Source organism: Uncinocarpus reesii, genomic scaffold (genome assembly GCF_000003515.1).
Source record: "Uncinocarpus reesii 1704 scaffold_2 genomic scaffold, whole genome shotgun sequence".
Lineage (NCBI taxonomy): Eukaryota > Fungi > Ascomycota > Eurotiomycetes > Onygenales > Onygenaceae > Uncinocarpus > Uncinocarpus reesii.
Genome location: NW_003052499.1, coordinates 3683296 through 3703398, shown reverse-complemented (window position 1 = coordinate 3703398; position 20103 = coordinate 3683296). Strand labels below are relative to the sequence as shown.

General features: G+C 49.3%; 4 protein-coding genes across 4 annotated transcripts; 3 read left to right on the top strand and 1 right to left on the bottom strand.

Annotated features, from left to right (window-relative positions):
- Nucleotides 1-631: 631 nt before the first annotated feature.
- On the top strand, nt 632-4710 carry UREG_04241 (uncharacterized protein; the record flags this gene model as incomplete). Its single annotated transcript, XM_002544678.1, has 2 exons — nt 632-1411; nt 1780-4710. 2 exons carry the CDS (start codon nt 632-634, stop codon nt 4708-4710), a joined length of 3711 nt encoding a protein of 1236 aa, XP_002544724.1.
- Nucleotides 4711-5342: 632 nt separating this feature from the next.
- On the top strand, nt 5343-6874 carry UREG_04240 (uncharacterized protein; the record flags this gene model as incomplete). The annotated part of the gene is made up of 2 exons (XM_002544677.1): nt 5343-6531; nt 6606-6874. 2 exons carry the CDS (start codon nt 5343-5345, stop codon nt 6872-6874), a joined length of 1458 nt encoding a protein of 485 aa, XP_002544723.1.
- A 1690-nt stretch (nt 6875-8564) lies between these two features.
- UREG_04239 (Poly(A) polymerase cid13) lies at nt 8565-11990 on the bottom strand (the record flags this gene model as incomplete). Its single annotated transcript, XM_002544676.1, has 3 exons — nt 8565-10873; nt 11053-11271; nt 11456-11990. The coding sequence occupies 3 exons, from the start codon at nt 11988-11990 to the stop codon at nt 8565-8567; spliced, it is 3063 nt and encodes a 1020-aa protein (XP_002544722.1).
- A 6927-nt stretch (nt 11991-18917) lies between these two features.
- Nucleotides 18918-19696, top strand: UREG_04238 (uncharacterized protein; the record flags this gene model as incomplete). The annotated part of the gene is made up of 4 exons (XM_002544675.1): nt 18918-18999; nt 19082-19138; nt 19304-19408; nt 19464-19696. 4 exons carry the CDS (start codon nt 18918-18920, stop codon nt 19694-19696), a joined length of 477 nt encoding a protein of 158 aa, XP_002544721.1.
- Between the last annotated feature and the right edge of the window lie 407 nt (nt 19697-20103).

Sequence of the window (20103 nt, the reverse complement as noted above, 5' to 3'; positions counted from 1 at the left end):
GCCTTCATAGTAACGATCTCCATGGGGAGCTGAGCCCTGAAGCCGGGATAGGCTGCGCACCGCCCCCAAAACTTGCTGGATGAAACAGGAAAATTGGGCCTGAATGTCTCTCCCGGCCACTCCGAAAGGCGGGAGCCGCTGGGAACATGTTCTGTGCTCTCGACTTCCGACTCCCGACCCACAAAATCTATCGTGATTGGTATTGATGTCGAGGTTCTGGGTCCACCCGTGAGATGGTGGTGCTTTGCTCTACAGCACGATCTCCAATCAAGCTATTAAGCCTGTGGTGTGCTTCTGCACCAAGTATCACTACGGACGATCAGCATCCCTGCGTGACCGGAGAAAGTATTGCAGGTGAATGATGGAGACGGAGATTGGTACTAGACTGGGCGGCTATCCAGATTTTTGCATATGTCGCACCGCATCATCAGCCCGGAAAGGGATTCCCCCCAGGACTCCGTGCAAGGATGGCTGAACATCCCATGCTCGTGAGGCTCCGTGCAAAAACCGGGCAGATTTTTCTCCTTTGGCATCCGACGAGGTGAGAGGTTTGCCAGCAGATTGTCTGTCTACGGATTCTCGAACGCGAACATTTTGATTATTCGTCTCATCTACACACCCGCTCCTCATAATGGCGAGGCTATCATGGGATTGTCTGCCGCTTTACCTTCAGATATTCCTTGTGACGACCGCATTCAGCGCAACATGCTACTTTCCTGACGGCAGCGAAGCCAAGAGAGACGTCCCTTGCAAGTCGAATGGAGCTACCTTTTGTTGCCGATACAACGATATTTGCATGAGCAATGGAATCTGCATGGGTGTGGGCGATCAGCCATATGTTATGTCGCGCGGCACCTGCACTGATCGTGAGTGGAAGGCCGAGGGGTGCCCGTCAGTGTGTCGAGGACCGAAAGATAATGCAGACGGTGGTGTCGCCATTACCGTCTTTCGGGGCGGCAAGCACCCAACATACTGCTGCGGTGGGATTACCACGAAGGGAGACACAAAAGTCTGTGACAACGAAGACCTGCCATTCTCACTGCAAGACGGAGAAATGATATTCGGCCATGCTGCTCTTTCTAATGTCGTCTCCTCCGCTTCAGCAACAGAGACTGACACTACACCTACTACGCCGCCTGCTATCTCGCCGCCCTCGAATTCACCTTCCTCCGGGTCATGCTCTTCCAAGTCCAGGGAAGTGGCTATCGGTGCGGGAGTCGGTGTCCCGCTAGGGATAATTGCTTTGTTTGCTATTGGAGGGATGATATTCGAACGACGGAAACGCAAAGCGTATATTGCGCAGGGACAGACGGCGTATGGACAAGCGCAATGGAGCCAACACCCTCCCGAGACGAAACCGCACAATCCGGGGTTCGTTCAGTATGCCCCAGCAGAGCTGGGTGGAGGGGAAGTGAGGAAGCCAAAGACAAACAGCGCTGTGAACATCTAGGAAACCAATGTGATTGGATATTGTCAAGGGATTCCGATGAAAGAGGTTTTGAATAACCAAGTTATTTAGGAGGATACCATTCGGCGTTGATAACTTCATGTATATATAATGAGTGATGCTCAGTCATGGGCCTCCTGTTGAGAGTGCGGAGGGTTGAAAGGTCCTGTGAGCATTCGACGGGGGCGAAAATCGGGTTATAATCTCGAATAATCATCGCATTTACTCTCACTGAGACAGGTTTCTGACATTCCAAGCCTGTTGACTCTCTTTGAGAGTGTCTTTGTCGTTTATTGAAACTATCCATCTCTATGAATCCCCAATGTGGCAAGCCACTGGAACATCGTTTATCCGATAATACCACTGATTACATAATCCGCATCGAGGGAAAGAAAATCAGTCGGGAACGGACTTCAATCGAGTGCAATTCAGCGAAGCGAGTTGATAGCGGCCTGGTGCACCCTGGAGTGCCTGCCATTGTTTCGTCATATCCCGAAATATGCACAGTTGAGCCACTTCTCCAACCCCAATTCATGACAATGATCCCTCCGCCCGCAACTGGCACCGCCCTTCCCTCACGAGGAGCCCTTCGTGTCCTCCGACGCCTGGCATTGGCGGGTTCGACCGTGGGAGCAATTGGAGGCGCCTGTACCGTTGCTACAATCAGCTATGAGGTCAATCGTCGGGTTCAGCTTGTGGAGAACCTGGTCGAAAATAAGCGGAGTTTGAAGACAACATGCCCCAATTACGATTCAGCTGCGAGGGGCGCGATGGTTGCGAAGATGATGGAGGCGGCGGAAGCTGGCGAGTTTCTGGGGATAGATTCGATGCGGCAGAAACAGGAAGGCGAGGTCAAACAGAATGCTGAGGATGGGAGGACTTTGAGTGGGCCGGCTGGGAAAGGCCCATCAGAACCGAAGACTACAGACCCGAACGCATTTCGAAGGAGATTGGAAGCTCTGACTTGGATGCAGTCTTTGCATGGACCCTGGAATATCCGACAGCCTGCTCTCCGTCCTAGCACCCGCAAATACAATCGAAATGCAGATGACACGAATCTCACAAACCTATTAACCGAATTACAATCGAAGGATGACGGGGCAGTAGATTCAACGCCGCCCCTACCTTCATACAGACTACGATACCGGGATAGCCAGGAGGAGAATGCTGCTCTTGCAGAGAAACTATTGCTGCAAGGCAAACCTATAGAAGCATCCCAACGGTTTTTACGTGCATACCCTACTGCGACTCCCACTCTACCAGAAGAAGCGAGGCAGCTCTGTATCAAGCTTTTCGAGGATAATCTTAGAGCTGATAATGTGCATTTAGCATACCGGTTGTTCCGCTGGATGGGCTTTGCGTCTATAATTTCTCAGCAGGCCTGGGAGTCTCTGATCCTAGGCCTGGCGAAAAAATGGAATTTGGAAATGATGGCCACTATTTACACTGATCATGCAGACCGATTCAAGCTCCCAAAGTCGCTTCGATACTCGGTGCTAAGGTCGCTTACCGACTCGTTCCGATTGGAGGAGGCGAAAAACATGGTATTCCGGTTCTTAAAGGAAGACGAACAATGCTCCCTATCTGCCGTCTATCTCGGAAGGCTGTGGAAAAAATCTCGCAATGTCGAACTTGTGAAAGCGCAATTCGATGCGATTGTAGCAGAATTGCAAGATAACGAGATGCCAGTGTCCCGAGTGCTCTATAATGCGCTGCTAGAAGCCTATGTCGAGTCCGGACAGGATGAATTAGCTGATGATCTGGTGGACCGGATGAAGTCAAAGTACAATTACTCTCTTCCTATACGGACCTTAGGTTTGCTAGCATACGGCCGGGCCTTGAAAAGTGATTGGGAAGGCGTCGAGCGGCTATTTGACGAGATCCAGAAAACTGAACCTCAGCACAATTCAAAATGGTTTGCAAAGATTTTCGATCGGGTCTTTTTGGAATATTTCCTGGGGAATTCGGCCTCCAATATAAGGAATTTCCTCTTTCATGCCATCGAGAAATACAACCTCGTCCCGGATAACGTTTTATTTGAGCACATTATCCAAGCCTACATCCAGAAAGGAGACCCAACAATGATGATAGAGCTCATCGAAGTTGCACAAGCCAAAGCTTGGCCTATCGTGATGAAGCGAGGTCGTTTCCTGGATCTGCTGCGACTGCAGCGGGCAAAATGTGGAAAAGCCAATGTCGGATTATGGCAAATGTTCCGCCGTTTTGGGCGCTTTTCCGTCTCGCAGCGCATTCTCGGCTTTAACAAAAACGACTTCTCTGAGAACGGCATTCTCAAACTGCCCAGAAAAGAGGAGCCATCGATATGGTCCCGCAAGCCCGATGCGCAGCGAGATTTCCATCAATTCCCTGCTCTTTATCAACAAATGATCCATTGTATGCATGTGGGTTCAATGGATAAAGCCATAGAGCTTTTCAAGGAAGCAAAAATGTTAGGCAAAGTAATGAGGGAGTTAGATATTGATTTGGCGTTAACTGCAACTATTATCCACAACGGATCCCTGGAGGAAGCGAAATCTATTTTGGCCGAAGAGAAAAACTCATTCCCGTGGATTGACAAGTCATCGATGCCGCAATTCTTCCAAAGACTACTGTCCACCAACAACGCGTCCGAGTCGGAAGCATTGACAATGGCTATTCTGAATTTTTACAAGATTCTTGAGCGCCAGGTCTTCCCGATGAAGCACCATATTACAATATCCACATGCAGCAACTTGATTCGACGCGGTCGAACCAAGAATGCTCTACGGCTCATCCGAGCGGTCAACAGATCCAAGTTTGGAGGGACGACGCCATTTGATTCCGTCGGTGTGCTAATGATCGCGAAGGCATCATCCATCGTTGGCAACCTCGCGGGCGTCCGATGGGCCATTCTCACGGCGTTGAATCGAGACTCGGCCGTCAGTAAGGATTTTGTCGCGGAGATTTACCAAACCATCGACCGTTTTAAGAGTCGCTCTCCAGAACCTCTGGGTTCAAATAGTGACGCCTACTCTCGAGAAATTAAGTACCTCGAAGACCTAGCAGAGGTGCTTGGCCAAAAGGAGAAGTTTATTTCCCGCCTATCGCCAGGATCTACTATTCCCGTGGATCAAAAACCTCAGGTTCATGGAGATGGGGGTCCTAAATTCACCGTTCCTGAAATCATAGACACCAACGGGATTTCCTTGTCACACACCCTGTCAACCTGGCTGGAGAGGGTGCAGCTAGAACATGCACTTACATCCACCAATACCTATTACTAGTGAATTCACCTGATGAGTTTTATTCCCTTTTCTTTCTTGTTGCTCGAGACACCATTTGGAGGATCCATCTCTCATGTTGGCAATGTCAAACTCGCTTGATGCTATATCTTTTCACACTTCCTGACTTCTTCCTCTGCGCGACTCTGTAATGGCATCAAATCACAACTACATCGATGCCGTACGAAGACTCTAAACCTCGATGTATTCCGATTCCCGTCCCATTTCTTAGTTTTCTTGTTTCTCACTTATTAACTGGCGGCGCCGGCATGGTCGGGGTCGGTATTTGGGAAAAGCCTAGGAGTTACCCGTCATCCCCAGTTCTTGATTTCCATGTACAATAGGACTATCATAGTGGTATATCAATGAACCAGTGCAGCGTTGTCTGTATATTTATTCTCTCGCTCCCCCTTTTCCGCCGGGACTGTCACATGTTGGTCATGCCACTCTAGACCGCGCCAAGCCCCAAGGGTCCCTGAACTCCAAAATCGGCCCATCAGCGACTTTTCAACTCACTCGCTCGACTTTTCTCCGGCCACCACCACTGCCGCTTTACAGGGAAACGAGAGGATATGCAGTGACCTCCTTGACTCTGCTCTCCGGCTCTCGCACCAACCAGCCCTTTTCCTCCCCAGATGGCTGCCCGGCCCCTGACGAACGGCCGCACCAACGGCTCCGCCCATCCTCAGAACCAATACCACGACGCGGCCGAAGAACGACGACGTGAACATCATGAAGCGGATATTGTGATCATCGGCGCCGGAATCGCTGGCTGTGCACTTGCTGTCGCGCTCGGAAACCAAGGGAGAAGCGTCCTGCTCCTGGAGCGCTCGCTCAAAGAGCCCGATCGGATCGTCGGCGAACTCCTGCAGCCCGATGGCGTGTTAGCGCTGGAGAAATTGGGACTGAGGCACTGCTTGGAAGGCATTGATGCGATTAGAGTGCTGGGCTATAACGTGGTATATCATGGAGACCCAGTACGGATCCCCTATCCGCAAGACGCGAACGATAAGCAGTTTGAGGGGCGGTGTTTCCATCATGGCCGGCTTATCGTGAACCTCCGCAGGGCAGCGCAGTCAACGCCGAATGTCACTGTGGTAGAAACGAAAGCTGTCTCGCTGGTGAAATCGACGCACGGTGACCAGGTTTTGGGCGTGCAGTGCGTCACGAATGGAGAGAAAGACTTCTTTTTCGCGCCGCTGACTGTGGTGGCGGATGGATACGCTTCGATCTTCAGGAAGGAATATCTACCACACACTCCACGGGTAAAATCGAAGTTTTGGGGACTTGAATTAATCGACGCAGAGTTCCCCGTGCCACATTATGGGCACGTTATTCTAGGCGACATTCCTCCCGTCCTCATTTACCAGATCGGAACCCATGAGACCCGGGCGCTGGTCGACATTCCAGAAAACCTCCCTTCGGCATCCGTACAAAACGGTGGAGTCAAAGGCTATCTGCGAAATGTAGTCCTACCCTCTTTACCCAAGAGCTTCCAGCCCGCCTTCTCCGCAGCCATCGACAAGGGCGGCTTCCGATCTATGCCCAATTCCTTCCTCCCTCCCGCAACGAACAAGACACCCGGTCTCATGTTCTTGGGAGATTCACTCAATATGCGTCACCCTTTAACGGGTGGGGGTATGACCGTTGCCTTCAACGATGTAGTCGCCCTCCGAGATCTGCTCAGTCCTGAGAACATTGCAGACTTTTCCGATACGCGACTTGTTCTGAAACAACTGTCCAAGTTTCACTGGAAGCGAAAGGAGTCTTCGTCTGTTATAAACATTTTAGCGCAGGCTTTATACAGCCTCTTCGCTGCAGATAGTACGTGTTTTTCGCGCGGACGCCAGCATCCCCTATTATTTGCCCATCCCAAATCTAACAACATCTTCTCTTAGATCCACACCTCAAAGTCCTTCAGCGCGGTTGCTTCCGCTATTTCCAACTCGGCATGATCGATGGCCCCGTTAGCCTCTTGGCCGGATTGGTTCGTCGACCTCTTGTTCTTTTCCGCCATTTTTACACCGTCGCGTTTCTCTCGATATGGTTGCTCCTGCGCAGTGCGCCACCGTATATGCTTCCCTTCACGATCCTGCAATGCTTTATCGTTTTCTTTACCGCGTGTCAAGTCATTCTCCCGTTTATTTTAGCAGAGTTGAGAACGTGAACTTGGATAAGTACGAGATACTTAGATGGGCCTCCCCCCTTTTTTTTCCCCCTTCCTTTTCTTCCCGGACTTGCGAGTCCCTATTAGCCAAAGTCAGGTATTCTTTCGCACTTTTTCAGCATTCTTCCTGCGATGTGGCTAATGCGGAAAGAATAATATGTATATCCACTCTTGGTCTTCGTTTTGGCGTTTATGATCCCTAAAAAACCTTTTACATATTTGTAATGACCCATGCTTTTTTTCTTGCTTTGCTTCGGTTGTATTAACATCGCATGTTTTTTTTTTATTGCCTTGTTCGTTGGTCTGTCGAGAAGATTTAGATCGGGGTTGGCGCTGTCCCTATGATTCAGAATCTTTGCAATTCTTTTATCTTACTGTGATATGGAATATACAGGGGAATAAATTCTTTTCTTTTTGACTGGCCCTGTTCACTAGCTTCTACATTTATTCGGAGAATTGCGGATACTAAACCCAAATATATCTGCTATTCCTTTCTACATACACAAGCTCAACCGTCAACCGGTTCAAAACAGGGCGGGAGACATCTAATCAGAAATCATAAGAACGGCCTAAAGCAGTTGTATAATACCATAGAAAGAGGATATTCAATCCCCAAGCAACTGAACAGGTAACGTAAACCAGAGTCGAACCGAACTGAGAGCAGCAAAAAACCCCAGAAATATGCCGCAAAAATTCCCCACTAGACAACATAATACTCTCGCGGTGAGCAGGAAAAGGACTTTGCAATACAAGCTGTTAGGCGAACATGCCGCGCATGGAAAGGCAACCTCGTCCCTTTACATACAACAGAGCCCACCCAGGCTTGCTCCAATCTCATATATGCAATCTCTTTTCCGCACTTCATCAATGAAGGTAGTAGTGTATGAAACAAAAAGGGTAAGAACAAGAAGAACGCCATCTGATGTAAATCTTTATACTTGCACATTTTTAGAATGAAAAATTTAGACACGAAACACAAAAGCACCCAAGGGGAATAGAAAGCCATGCAGTTTCTTAATACCATTGATCAGAATGAATTCCAAACAAGAAAAAGGAAAACATAACATAGCATTTTAAGAAGCACAAACCGGGTTACGGATGGGTATTCAACACGACATGAGGTTTCCAGATACAAACAGCACAAAACCAAAGAGCTGGGATAACAAAGAAACCGTGGATAAGGAAATTCGCACAAAATATCATCAAGACATTTCAGGTTTGAACCCTGAAGCCCCTCTGAAAAGGGGTAAGGATAAGCCATGAATACTTCAGTGACCATTGTCAACCAAACAAGACAGAACCTGGGTTATCTATACCGCAGTTTGAACCCAAGTATTTTCCTGTTTTCTCAAGTTTTCCAAGGGCCTGAAGCCCTTTATAGAATTTGAAATCGCAAAGTTGAAAATAATCCCTCCGAGCTCAAGAATTCGTCGAAGGGAAATCAGCATAGCAACCGAATTATGTGCAGTGGGCCGTAAGATTCCACTTTGCGAGGAAACTCGGCATCACCTTCACTATTGCAAGTTCTCGATATATGACTCACCTTACGCCAACCCATACCGGTAAAGAATTGCGTGTATGTACGACATGTATGTACGACACGGTGTGGAAAAGCATACAGCACACTCGCAATAGTGATGACAACCTTTTATCCGCCCTCTTTCGATCGAGACTTTGCGCCATCAGTCTCTCAGCCGCCCTTCCTCGGAAATTGATCTGCCGGAACACTCTCTAGCCGAAGGTTCGAGTCATTTTGTTCCAAAGCCCTTGCGCCTTTCTTACTTTTCCGCTTTGTAGTTTGCCAGCCATTTGAATTCGAATGGTGATAGCCATTAGCGCCCGTATGTAGATGGTGTATGCCGTTGGGTTTTCGGCCGTGGTCACTTTGTTTCTCTCTATACTCGTTGGCTTGGAAAGAATTGGAGTGATCACTGCGACTCCTATTCCTAGACTTGTGAGCAATTCCGTTGGGTTTTTCCAGTTCGAAGCCATTTACGCAGTACTTCGTTGTGGGAGATAACATCCGTGGTTCCATTGTCGGTGATTTGGCAGCATTGAACAGTGGTTGAGAATTTTCGTCCGAGGACCCATTCGCATGCAATCCAGGGAGCTGGTCATCTATAGGATAGAGATATTGTGTGCCGCGGTATTGGTTTGCATCAGTACAGCCCGAAGCATCCAAAGCAACCTTTGGATCAGATAGCTGGAATCGTTGTAGTCGCTCAGACAATGTCTCCACCCTCCCCATCTGGCCGGTAGCACCAATATCATTATGGTTTAGGCTTGGCTCCCATCCGTTAATCTGACCAGTGCCGCGGGATCCATGCCGGGTTTCATAGCTGCTGCCAAACAAGTCATCATACGAGCCTTGTTCATGAAGACCTTGAGAAAGCGTGTCTGGAGTCGTTCGAGGCGTATCATACACTTTGTCCGTGGAAGATGATGTGCTAAAATCCGTCATAAATTGCTCGCTTGAATGGTTGGTTACGGAATGACGGTGTTCGCTAGGAGGAACAGAGCCATCAATTATTAACGGGCCGCGATCAGGCAAAGTTTGTGACCGGGTTAATCGCTGTGGCTGCGAAGATTGAGAACTAGGTTTCGGTAAATTGAGATGTTCCAGGCAGCCATTAGATTGCTCCGACGTCGTAATGTAAGCGCGATACTCAGGGGAGCTATGGAGGTAAGCAGGAAGTTCACAATTATGAACGGAAAGCCCTGGATGCGCCGAGGCTAGATGACCACGATATGGCCCATGAGACTGGGTAGAGTCACCAACATAGTATCCCACGTACTCTGAAGGGACGTTTTCATCCGCCAAACTCGATTTCGGAATGTGAACACCATTCGGTGAATATACCTCTGCCTCGACTGTGGATCTATGGAGGAATTCCGGCGATTTCCTTGGGCATGAATCTTGGTGAGTAGCCGGTGTGTACGTAGAAAATGTTGGTATTACCGTGGATGGTAGAGGACGGGCAGGTTGCGATTGAGCCCGTAGTCCTCGTGGTGAGTTGTTTGCAACTGAGGATCTGCGGTGACTGCGTCTTGCATCTGGCACAGCAGACATCAAAGAGGGAGACGGAGGGTTTGTGTTCGTGCCTTGAACACTTGGCAAAACCACCGGGATATAAGAAGGGTTAAAGAATACATTTTGTCGAATAGGTGCCGTGAGAGGAGGCTGGTTCACCGAGCCAGCCCGGACTCTTGGGTTCTCCTCGGGCGACATGTTCTCGGCCTGTGGTAAGGGAAAGTGTAGATACGGCTGCCTTATAAGAGTTGGAGGTGCTCGGCCAGTCATCAGCGCTTGATTCTGTAGCTGAATTCGCAACTCTTGTTCCTGCGCCTGGAGAATCTGAATCCGCTGGTAAAGGTGGTCATGTAGAAGCGTTTGAGCTTGTTGGGCTTGCAAGGCAATATCCGTGGTGAAACCCGGATTTGCAGACCGGATATTATTCCGGTTAGCAGTGTTGGATGCTCGACGACCCATATTGCTTCCTCCACGATGATAGTGGCTCGTATGTCTACCACCCCGACCACCGCCTCTACCACCACGCGAGGGTAGAGCGGGCATCGGGGTTAGTACGGCTCGTGGCTGCGGTGCCGGCCGCTCCCAAGTCCGTTCTTCTTCAGGAGGATACTCGTATTGTTCGCAACATTCTTCCAGGTCGCCTTTCGCAACAGCTTCAAAGGCTCGGCGGAGTTCAAGGTGGAGACCACGAAAAGACGTGTCATCTGCGGTATTCCCTAGATTTCTAGATGTATTGAAAGGCTCCTCCACGCACAATCGATTATTTTGCAAAAGGTGCCAGCCTTTGCCCTCTTTTGATATTAACTTCCCTTCTCGCACAGATATCACGTTTTTCTCATAGTCCAGTTCGTGTCCATAAAATCGGAAGAATTGAAAGAGAAGTTCCCCTAGAGTTGAGTCGTTTTTGTCACCAAAGCCTACAAGCTTATTGAGATCGTCATCAAAAGACGACATGGGTTGCCCGTTGGCTTGTAAGTGCTGTTCATTGTTTAACGCACGTTGTTGGAGGCAGGGAAGTATCGGGGGTGATCGTGTTTGAAGGAAGTTTATGATTAGGCATATCCATGTATACGAACTCAACGTTCCCCCAAGGGCTATGGTAACGTGAGTAAACGAGGACTCGTCGGTTCCACGCAGAAGTACATACCAGCGTCATTTAATATCCGTCGTTTGGTCCAGTACTTGATGATCATGGCAAGCGGCCTGACTCGATCGTCGACATCAACATATGTCCGCATCATTCGAGTATTCTCCAAAGCCATGGTGTTGTTGACATTCATATCACATGCAACTTGAAGCTCTGGGTCCCATATCTTCACAATTGGTACCTTTGCATGAGAAACACAAACAATGCGCTCCATGCCACCTAGTATGGTTAGATTAGCGAATATCGAGTGAGAAGTTGGACGATGTGCCTACTCTTTGCAAGGAATGCTGCTAGAACGCAGACGTGCTCCAACTCTTTGAGTGGAGTTGTTATGCAAATATCCACTACAAAAACGGTCAGTTCAATTTGTACCCCACTCGATTCAAACATGTTGGTAACCCACCATCAGAATCGCTCGAGCACAATTTGTTGCCGGACGATCCAAACACATGCACCTTGATGTCATTCCCAGGCCACTGCATGTTAAGGAGGCCCTCAAGCTTTCGGACGAATTTTATTCTCCGCTCTTCACTTTCCGCTGACGGCAACAAGGTTTTGTAGAGGTCTTTCATATCCGATGTCAATTTTGCTTCTGCTTCGGAGTCCAACTGTTCCTTCAACGGGCCTGCTTCGTCAGGGAGCAAGTCAGCGCCTAAAGAGTATGGCATCCTCCTCCTGAAATGAGCCATCGCAGTTTCATATTTACAACCTCCATACTGCGGTCTGAGCGGGAGGACATGATTGAATTCGGAATGAGCAGAACGAGGTGAACCGCTGCCACGCGTTGGAGAAGGAGATCTGGAGCGGGACCGTGAGGAGAATCGTAGACCATGTGGTTGATGGAAGGGGGTAGCAGGGACGGAACATGATTGCTGAGCGGTATGTGTTGGGCGGAGAGGGAGTTGAGACTGGATTTCCGTGGGGACCGGCCAGGACATATTTGTCGAGGTCTCCGATGCTATCGGTGAACTGTCACCTTCGGTGTGAGAAGATGCGGCATCCCCATAAACCTCCGCTCCCATAAGGCACCCCCCGAAGTTGGTCAACGTTGAAGAAGGAGCGGCCAGGTCAGAATCCAGCACCGTTACCACGGAATCAGAGCACAATCTCTCTAAATTGCCTGGTTGCCAAGGAACTCGTGTAATGTCAGGAAAACAAAGAAGATTTGTACAGCGAGCTCGAGGTTGTTGATTTGCGAGAGGTTCGGAGGTGTGTTGAAGTTCAGGTGGAGGTTGCTCGTCGAGTACGCGGAGGGAGTATTGTGAGCGAAAGCCTACCAAAAGAGGGACTAGTTAGATTCTCAAAAGCAATACAAAGTAGAGGCAAGATCCAGGTTCCATGGAGAAATGAACACGGCTGCTGATCGACCGCTTCGGAAGCGCCGAGGATTTGCGAGGGTGGAAGGAATTTCGAGGGAGACTAGGGGTAGGGGGAGTTTACCTGGGCGATCGGGAGAGGGATTTTAAGGAAAGCAGGCTCTGGCGGGGAGAGCAAAAGGGTATGTCGTCCCAAAAGGAGTTGTGCGAGTGAGTGATGCTGTTCGGCACAGGAGATCTCAGTCGCTGATGTTACATCCAGACAAGCAGAAAGACAAAGCTGAAGCGATGGGGCTCGGTTGCAAATTACCAATGCAAGCAGAAGAACACACAACTGCAGACCGGGACAATTGCCAGATCAAACAAAGGCAGATATGAAAGTGGGAGTGAAGCCGGCTGACAGGGAACGAGCAAGGACCAGATTGGGTTGGCAGTCGTTTGTCGTGAAGAAGATGAAGTGCTGGATTGCTGGGCGGAGAGGCGAGCTCTCTAGGAAGTTGAGGTGAAGTGAGCCAATACAGGATTACAGAGGGGGAGTGAAGCCCTATGTCGCTTTGCGGTATTATTACGCGTCTCTTACCCGGGCAAGTACCGTGCATTTGCCCGCAGACGCGGTGCGCGGGAAAGTACCGGCCTGTACTGGATCACCTGAGTTTACATCACAATACACTTTACATTCTGCACCAACACAACACCAGCATGGTCAAAGTGATAGAGAGGAAGCCTTTGTTCAAGGTGCAAAAATGAGATGCTGCTTGTTGGTCTTAGGAGCTGGGTTATCTATCTTGATATCCCTGACCTCGCCGGGTGACAGCGCCGTTGTCTTCAGCAACCATCCCCGAAGGCGCTAAATTCGGGCCTATCCTACAGTCGTCTTCCTGTGTGGAATTCAGCTGGGTATAGGCGTTTACTTACGGGGGGCACAGGCAGGTAGATGGCCTGGGTCCGCAATTTGTGGTAAAGTTATCCGCATATGTATGTTCATCCCATCATGAACCTTCCCCGGATGGGATGCGTCCTTCGGTCCATGCTCGTGCTCCAAAGGCGCTGGGAGAACGTCAAAGAAAAAGCAAATTTAACAGGGGAGTGAAGCGGACAAAGTCATCCTCCGTTTCTGGCGCGCTGTTTCGAATGGCAGCTCTGGCCGGGATGCCGTCTTCTCTCGTTATTCGCTGCTGAGAAAAACCGGCCATGGAGGGCCAGCTCGTGCGCTGTGAGACCACCCGCAGCCGGCTCGAGTTTACTAAATTTATCCCTCCAGAAAACGTGAGTATCCCAACCAATTCGCAGAGACATTTGCTCCCCCATTGACGCAGTCATCAATATTGCTTATTCGTTCCCCGCATCCCGCATTTCTGCATGCTGACGGGCGGCTTCGAGGGGAATCGTATGTTTTGGGAGAAAAGACTAGCGAGCCTCGTTTCTCGTCAGTGCCCGAAAATTTACCTGCAAACGTATTTGTTGTCAGCAGATTCAAGGGTTTCCTTTTTCCTTTTTTCCTTTTCTCCCTCTCCATCCAAGGGGGGTCAAACCGCAAATTTAAGCTTCCCTCGAAACGCTGAGGCCGTCTTGAGACTCGCGGTGGATGTCACCAACGAAGACCTTTCGGTGAACATGTGGCCGAACTATTCACTGCAGGCGGTCCTGCGTCGAAACGCCCTTTTGCACCCCCCGGGCCTCGGATTGACAGGCTCTAGATACACGGTAATAGTCCACCTGGAATAAGAGAGCAAGCAAACTGGACGTTTTCGGGCCAATGTCACATGTCTCAGGCCTTACTAATAAGCCAGCTCTGCCGAATTGTCGCCAACTCTCTCAATATTCCATGGCTGAACATCAAAGACGATAATCGTTTCCAGCGTTTAACTTTTGGGGGTTCCAGAATCTCCGTGGATGAGCTTGGAAGAGTACATGCCTTTCTCCCGGCTCCCACTTCTAGCTCCTTGTTGGCTCACTTCCTCTCCCTTCAACCACTAGTTATTCCAAGCCACGAATCCAGGGATAACAAAGGTGCTATGAGGCTTTTAAGCCCCAAAAGCTGATACACGCCCCTGCGCTGGCAACGGTGACCTCAAGACGTCAAGCGCCAAAACCCTTGTTGGAGGTGGTTGAATGTTTGTTGAACCACAACAGTGCTCCATTTCGTGAAGAGATTTATCTATACCTCTATTATCTTACGGGCCTACGGTCGCTTTGTCTTTGAGTTCCGACTGCTTGACTTCAAGCTGGGCTTGATCGTTAATAGGATTGGCCCAATCCCCAGCTGCAGCACACATACATAGGGCTGACTTGCAGCCAACCCATGTAGCCTGGTTTTTCAGCGTTCCCATGTATCTCTTTATAAGAGTTGTGCAGTTGTGGATCAAATTACTTGTTTTAGGAGTTCTCAATTGCGCAAAGCTGTTGCCTAAAAGCTGTTTCCAATTGAATTATCAAAATCCCATCCTGTTTGTTGATAAGCGAGACAGAAAAAAACATGCCAATCCAAGCTCCCAAAACCATGCAAGTTACGGAATCTTTAGGTGTCATAGAAGAAAAAGATAAAGTCCCAGCTATGCACCCTTCCACATATACCCAACACCAACCTCAACCTGCTCTCCCGCCTAGCTCTGTCATTATCCGTTATAGATCCATATCCTTCCTCTACCGAGAGCGTCGAGTTCTGCTAACACCCCCAAATCTTGTATCTTCGCGAGCGTCGATACACATGTCACATATGTCCACTATCTCCTTTTCCGCAGTGTATCTGTACTGCGGGAGACAGTAAAGCCCACTTCGAGCAGCCTCCGGGCAGGGAAACGTTCCGCCCATGTCGATGCAGCCGCATCTGTATTTGACAAGGACCTGGACGCACATTGGAGCCTTTGAATGGGGTACTGGTTGGCGCAGTGGGAATCTGAGCGAGGCTTCTTAAAGTGAGCAAGAAACCTTTGGCGTTTGCTTCTAACGGCTTCCGGTTGGTTGGAGGTGGGATATTGCTCGCAAAAGATAGTATGATATCTTCCAGACTATGAAAGTTGGTGATGAAGCAGGGTGGCTTGAAGCTATAAAGTTGGCTCTGAGGCATCAAATGAAGAACAAACACAAGATGCTCCCCTGATAGTTGCGGTTTCCTGCAAAAGATGATATTTCAACATAATGGGAACCAGGAAAAAAGTATTACTGTCATTCCAGCAAAGGGTTTTATACTGGCAAAACAAGTAACAGGTGAAGAAATACAAGACACTGTGAAGATGTCATCTTTCAGAATCTGTAGTGAATTGTTCTTCTGTCAAAGAACTTGTTCTTCAAACCCATCCAAGCACTGTGTGCAAAGAGGATTACAATTGAAAAAAGAGAAATCCGCCGTGTATTAGAAATTGGATATGCCTGGTAGAAAATAGCCCAGCTCAGTAATAACTTACTGGAAATAGCCCGTATCAAAGAATCACTTTGATTTCATCAGAATAGTTTATGAAATCCATTTCAACTGTGAACGAACGCAGTGCCCTTTCCACCCATCCATGCAGCATTCTGCATGGCTTCTATGCATGCACGGCTACCTTGGGGGCGATGTTGCAGCCACAGGGCAATCAAATGCTGCGGCTTTATATTTGCTTTGGGTGCCTCTCGGGTCGACTCCGGGCGGGTGATCTGCGTCCTCCCATCCCGAGAAATCCGAGGCTGTTGTAAATGGAAGGCCATGCGAGCCAAGATGTTCCAGAAGGGGGAGAAGGCGGATGAGGAGGCTGGGCCAGCGGGAGTCCAAGCGGTTCCGGCTGGAAAGATAGTGGCAGCAAAGACATTCCAATTGTTATTTTCCCCTTGATGGTATGCATACGGTTAGAATCCAATGTGAAAATCCAATTGTTGGTCCTAGGAACATTGGTTATTGTGAAAGTTCCGGTTTGGTTAAAGAGCCACAAAGGGTTAACTACTGTTAGAACTTCGACAAAAATGATTTCAAGTAGAAATCAAACACCGACGCGCCTTGAACAATTATCATGCCAACAATTAGATGTTTGCTGATTTTGATCAATTTGGCAGAGGCCACCCAAGCATCAGATGTCTGGCTAAGCAATGGAGATGTCGGCCATTCGCGCCGTGGCTGTTACTCAACATCCTCCCTGCAGCCAACTGGTGGCCGCGATTGTTGGTTCCAACCATCGCATAATACCGTTTGCAAATGAGTTGAGCTCGCGACTCGCAGTACCCGAAGCCTCATCGTCGCAAGTAGGGAGGGCTACCTTGGAAGTGCGACACAGAACATCCTCGCAGGTTGTTACGCTTGTGGCTGATCCTGTTGATCAGATTCGTTCCGGCGTGGGATCGCGGGCGCTAAGACTGAAGGTGACTTCGGATCCCTGGTAGGGGTCTTAACGTGTGTCACCAAGAACGCTCTCGATTCAGACAAGCTGATCACCGATCCGAACTGATCTGAAGAGTCGCGTTGGTAACGATGGTGGAGTTTTCGGTGGACTCAACCCTAACTAACTTATTACTCTGCACGGCCGCTCCAACCTAACCTTTGGCAGCTTTCTGAGTCCTGACTAGTTAACAACTCTACAGGGGTGCTATATCAGGGCTACAAACCTAAAATACAATCTCTTTTCCCCCGGATTGGAACCCAGAAACGTCCATTCACCAAGTTTCCATTGAAGGTCCCCCCGGCTTACAACCGGTGGTGTCGAAGGCGTGTACCATTGACCTTTTGATCCCTCAGGCTGCTAAGGCGAACAACTCCAGTCCGGAGGCAAAATAACAGATTGAGATTGATAGAGAGTCTATTCTCCATTTGAAGCAAAAGGATGCCAGCCGCTCGATGTCCGTTCGACAATCCCGAATTGACGACGTTGATGTCACCGTACAGCGGCGGAAACTGTTCCAATTACTATTGGGGATGAAGCATCTGTAAAAAGCATGACGGGCTACTTCGAGGGCTCCTAGGTTTTATATCTAGTGTCCTTTTGGCCTGGCTTATTCTGTTGTATATGAAATCCAGGCCAGGCCCTCTTGTAAGGTGGAGTGGACATAAGTCATCATTCTGCCATTTATGCCCACTCATCGCTGTAGGTGTTTACGGTCAAAGGCATGTCATGAGGTATTATATTCTGTACAGTTAATCGCTTTTGAAATCGCAGGGATTCCTGAATTTCTGTTGAAAGTATCTATTGTATAGAGTGGCTGGAATGTGCCTCTTCTTGCTTGTGTCATCTGGCCTAATAGGTCAACCTCAGCTTCTCGGATGACAGGCAGCCTGTGAATGTGTGAATTTCAAAAGCAAAACCACACAAAATGCGCCTTACGTAAAGATCCCACGAAGCAAAAGTCTTGGGGATTCATTTCTGAGAATCGGCTGACCCACCAACTGCTACGCTATCTTGACATCGGAATCCCACGCCTTGGCGATTGCAGGACCACGAGAGTGCCGGCCGGCGATGGTGGTGGGAGAGTTGGCCGGCGCTGCTGGGGAGAGCAATGGGGTCAAAGCGATGCCCATTTCGAATTCCCGTATCTGGCTAACCGCAGGGATATTACACAGTTATTAGTTAACTATACTTGAGACCAGACTGGTGTTGCAGCGGTGCAAGTCTTCCCTCGGCCTCAAGAGTCGAAAGGGGGGAAACGAGGGAAGAGGGTGTAAGATTACAGGACAAGAGCTGTGACTTGCCGTATTGGTCAGCCAGATACAAAGGACACTCTGTTAGCAATCACTCGCATCAGATCCTGGGTTAGGAGCCTTGATGTCGCTGGAAACAGAAAACGCAAGAAAAGGTAGCCCTCAGGCCCCCAAGGCTAAGGTGATCAAGAGTCGTAAACTGCAGGCTGGCAATCTGCGATTTTGATCAAGAGATAGTGATCGTTGGACGTTGATAATCGCGCGGATGTAACAATACGGTAAAGCGTGATACGGTACGCATACGTGACCGGCGCCGTTGCCGCTGCAGGCCTCCCTCGCTCTCGCTCCCGAATTTTTTCTCTCTCCCTGAACGTCGTTGCTGCTTCATCCTCTTCCGCCTCCATCACCTCGCTCTCTCTCTTCACCCTCCCTTTCCACTCTCCTCGCCTCCGGAAAGGTCTGTGTCTCGAGTGCGTCCCCGTCAATTCGTGGGTCGGTAGAGAGGGATTCTCCAAGTCGACACCCTCTCTCCTTCGAGTGGTCGGGGCTTTTTTTACTTGTGAGTGCCACTCCAGCTGTCCAGACAAGCGTGCAGTTTGCTTTTTCACCACCAATTAAAATCCATTGCCCTGCCCTGCACTGCATGCCGATCTCATGGGAAATGGTTCAATGCTTGCAAAGTTCAGCTTGTTCTGCCCTTTTTTTTTCCTGGATTTGTTGACACTCAACACCACCCTTTATCCCGTCATCACCCTCTAGAGTCTTTGATTTACTAACGGCTTATAATATCCATTTTGGCCCAGATATACTTACGAATTTGCTTATTCAACGTCATTCTTTCCTTTACGGTTCGGTTTTCGGCGTCTACAATCGTTGCTTACAAAAGGGTTTCACGGCTTTTTTTTTCTTTGGATTGGGCTTCTTGAACAAATTTTTTTGGACTGGCGATCATGGCATACTACGAACCTCAAAGCTGGCAAGCACCCGTGCGCCAGAGCTCCTGGGAGCAACCAGCTCCGCCCTCTCGATCAGGTACGTCCAAAAATCGGCTCATTCGTTCCCGAGCTGAAAGACAAGGAGCCTAACTCGACTAACTTATCCATCCTAACTGTAGGCACGAGTTCCACCGCCCAGCGCGATGACACACCCGCCTTTGCCTCGCAGTTTGATGGTATGGTGTCGCCCTTGATACCCCATTTGAGCCACTTCTAGCAGGGAAACCGATTGTGATGTGCCTTGCGTGCCTTGCTGCCAGCTATCGTGCAGTCCACCCCCATGAATATCGAGAGGCTATGATGGTTCGATTGCGAGAGTGAAAACTAATATTTTCTTGAAGAGGTTGACCGTGCCATCGACAACTTGGTGAAAAGCGGAAAACTTTTCAATGCTATGCCGCGAAGGGAGTCTGTACCGCTTATGATGGGACGCCCATACGACTACGGTAAGCTCTGGCGTGGACACTTCTTGTAGAGCTGAGCTTATGGATCCAACCTCAGATCCGCGAATGCCGGGTGGAATGATTCCCCCACGCCACCATTCAATCAGCGACTATGATGCCGTTCGTCCACACTCAGCATCCAACTTGCAAGGATTTTATGCCGCACAGCGCTTTCAAGGTCGACCCAACGACGCAGAGCATATGATGCAGGCAAAACGTCGCTTGGCCGCACAACGAGAGAGGGATCTCCGCAATTATCATCAAGAGCAACAATATAACCGAAGTACGTGATGAGCGCTGTTATTCCAGTCTTTCTTATTATACGCTACCTTAATCTTTGTGGAGATGAGACCTCTCCCCATCACCGTCTTTTATTCCTTTTGGCACTTTCTGTTTCGATCGTTTACGTGATGGTTTTGGTTTGTACTTATATCTTAACTTGTTATGAACTGGAAAAAGGCCTTCTTGCCGAAATGTCTGGAAACAAATCCGATCGTTCCATGAGTCCTGCTGCGATGAGCGAAGAAAGCCGACGCGAATTGATTGCACGTCAACATCGTGCACTGTATGGCGGTGATTCCACAGCATTTTTCCCTAACGCGCCGCTCGCCGACGACGGGCAGCCATCTGGCGCTTCGAATACGGCTGCCAGCGGCCCTCGAGGCTCCTCCCCAAGGGGTGTGGATCCATTCAGTGGT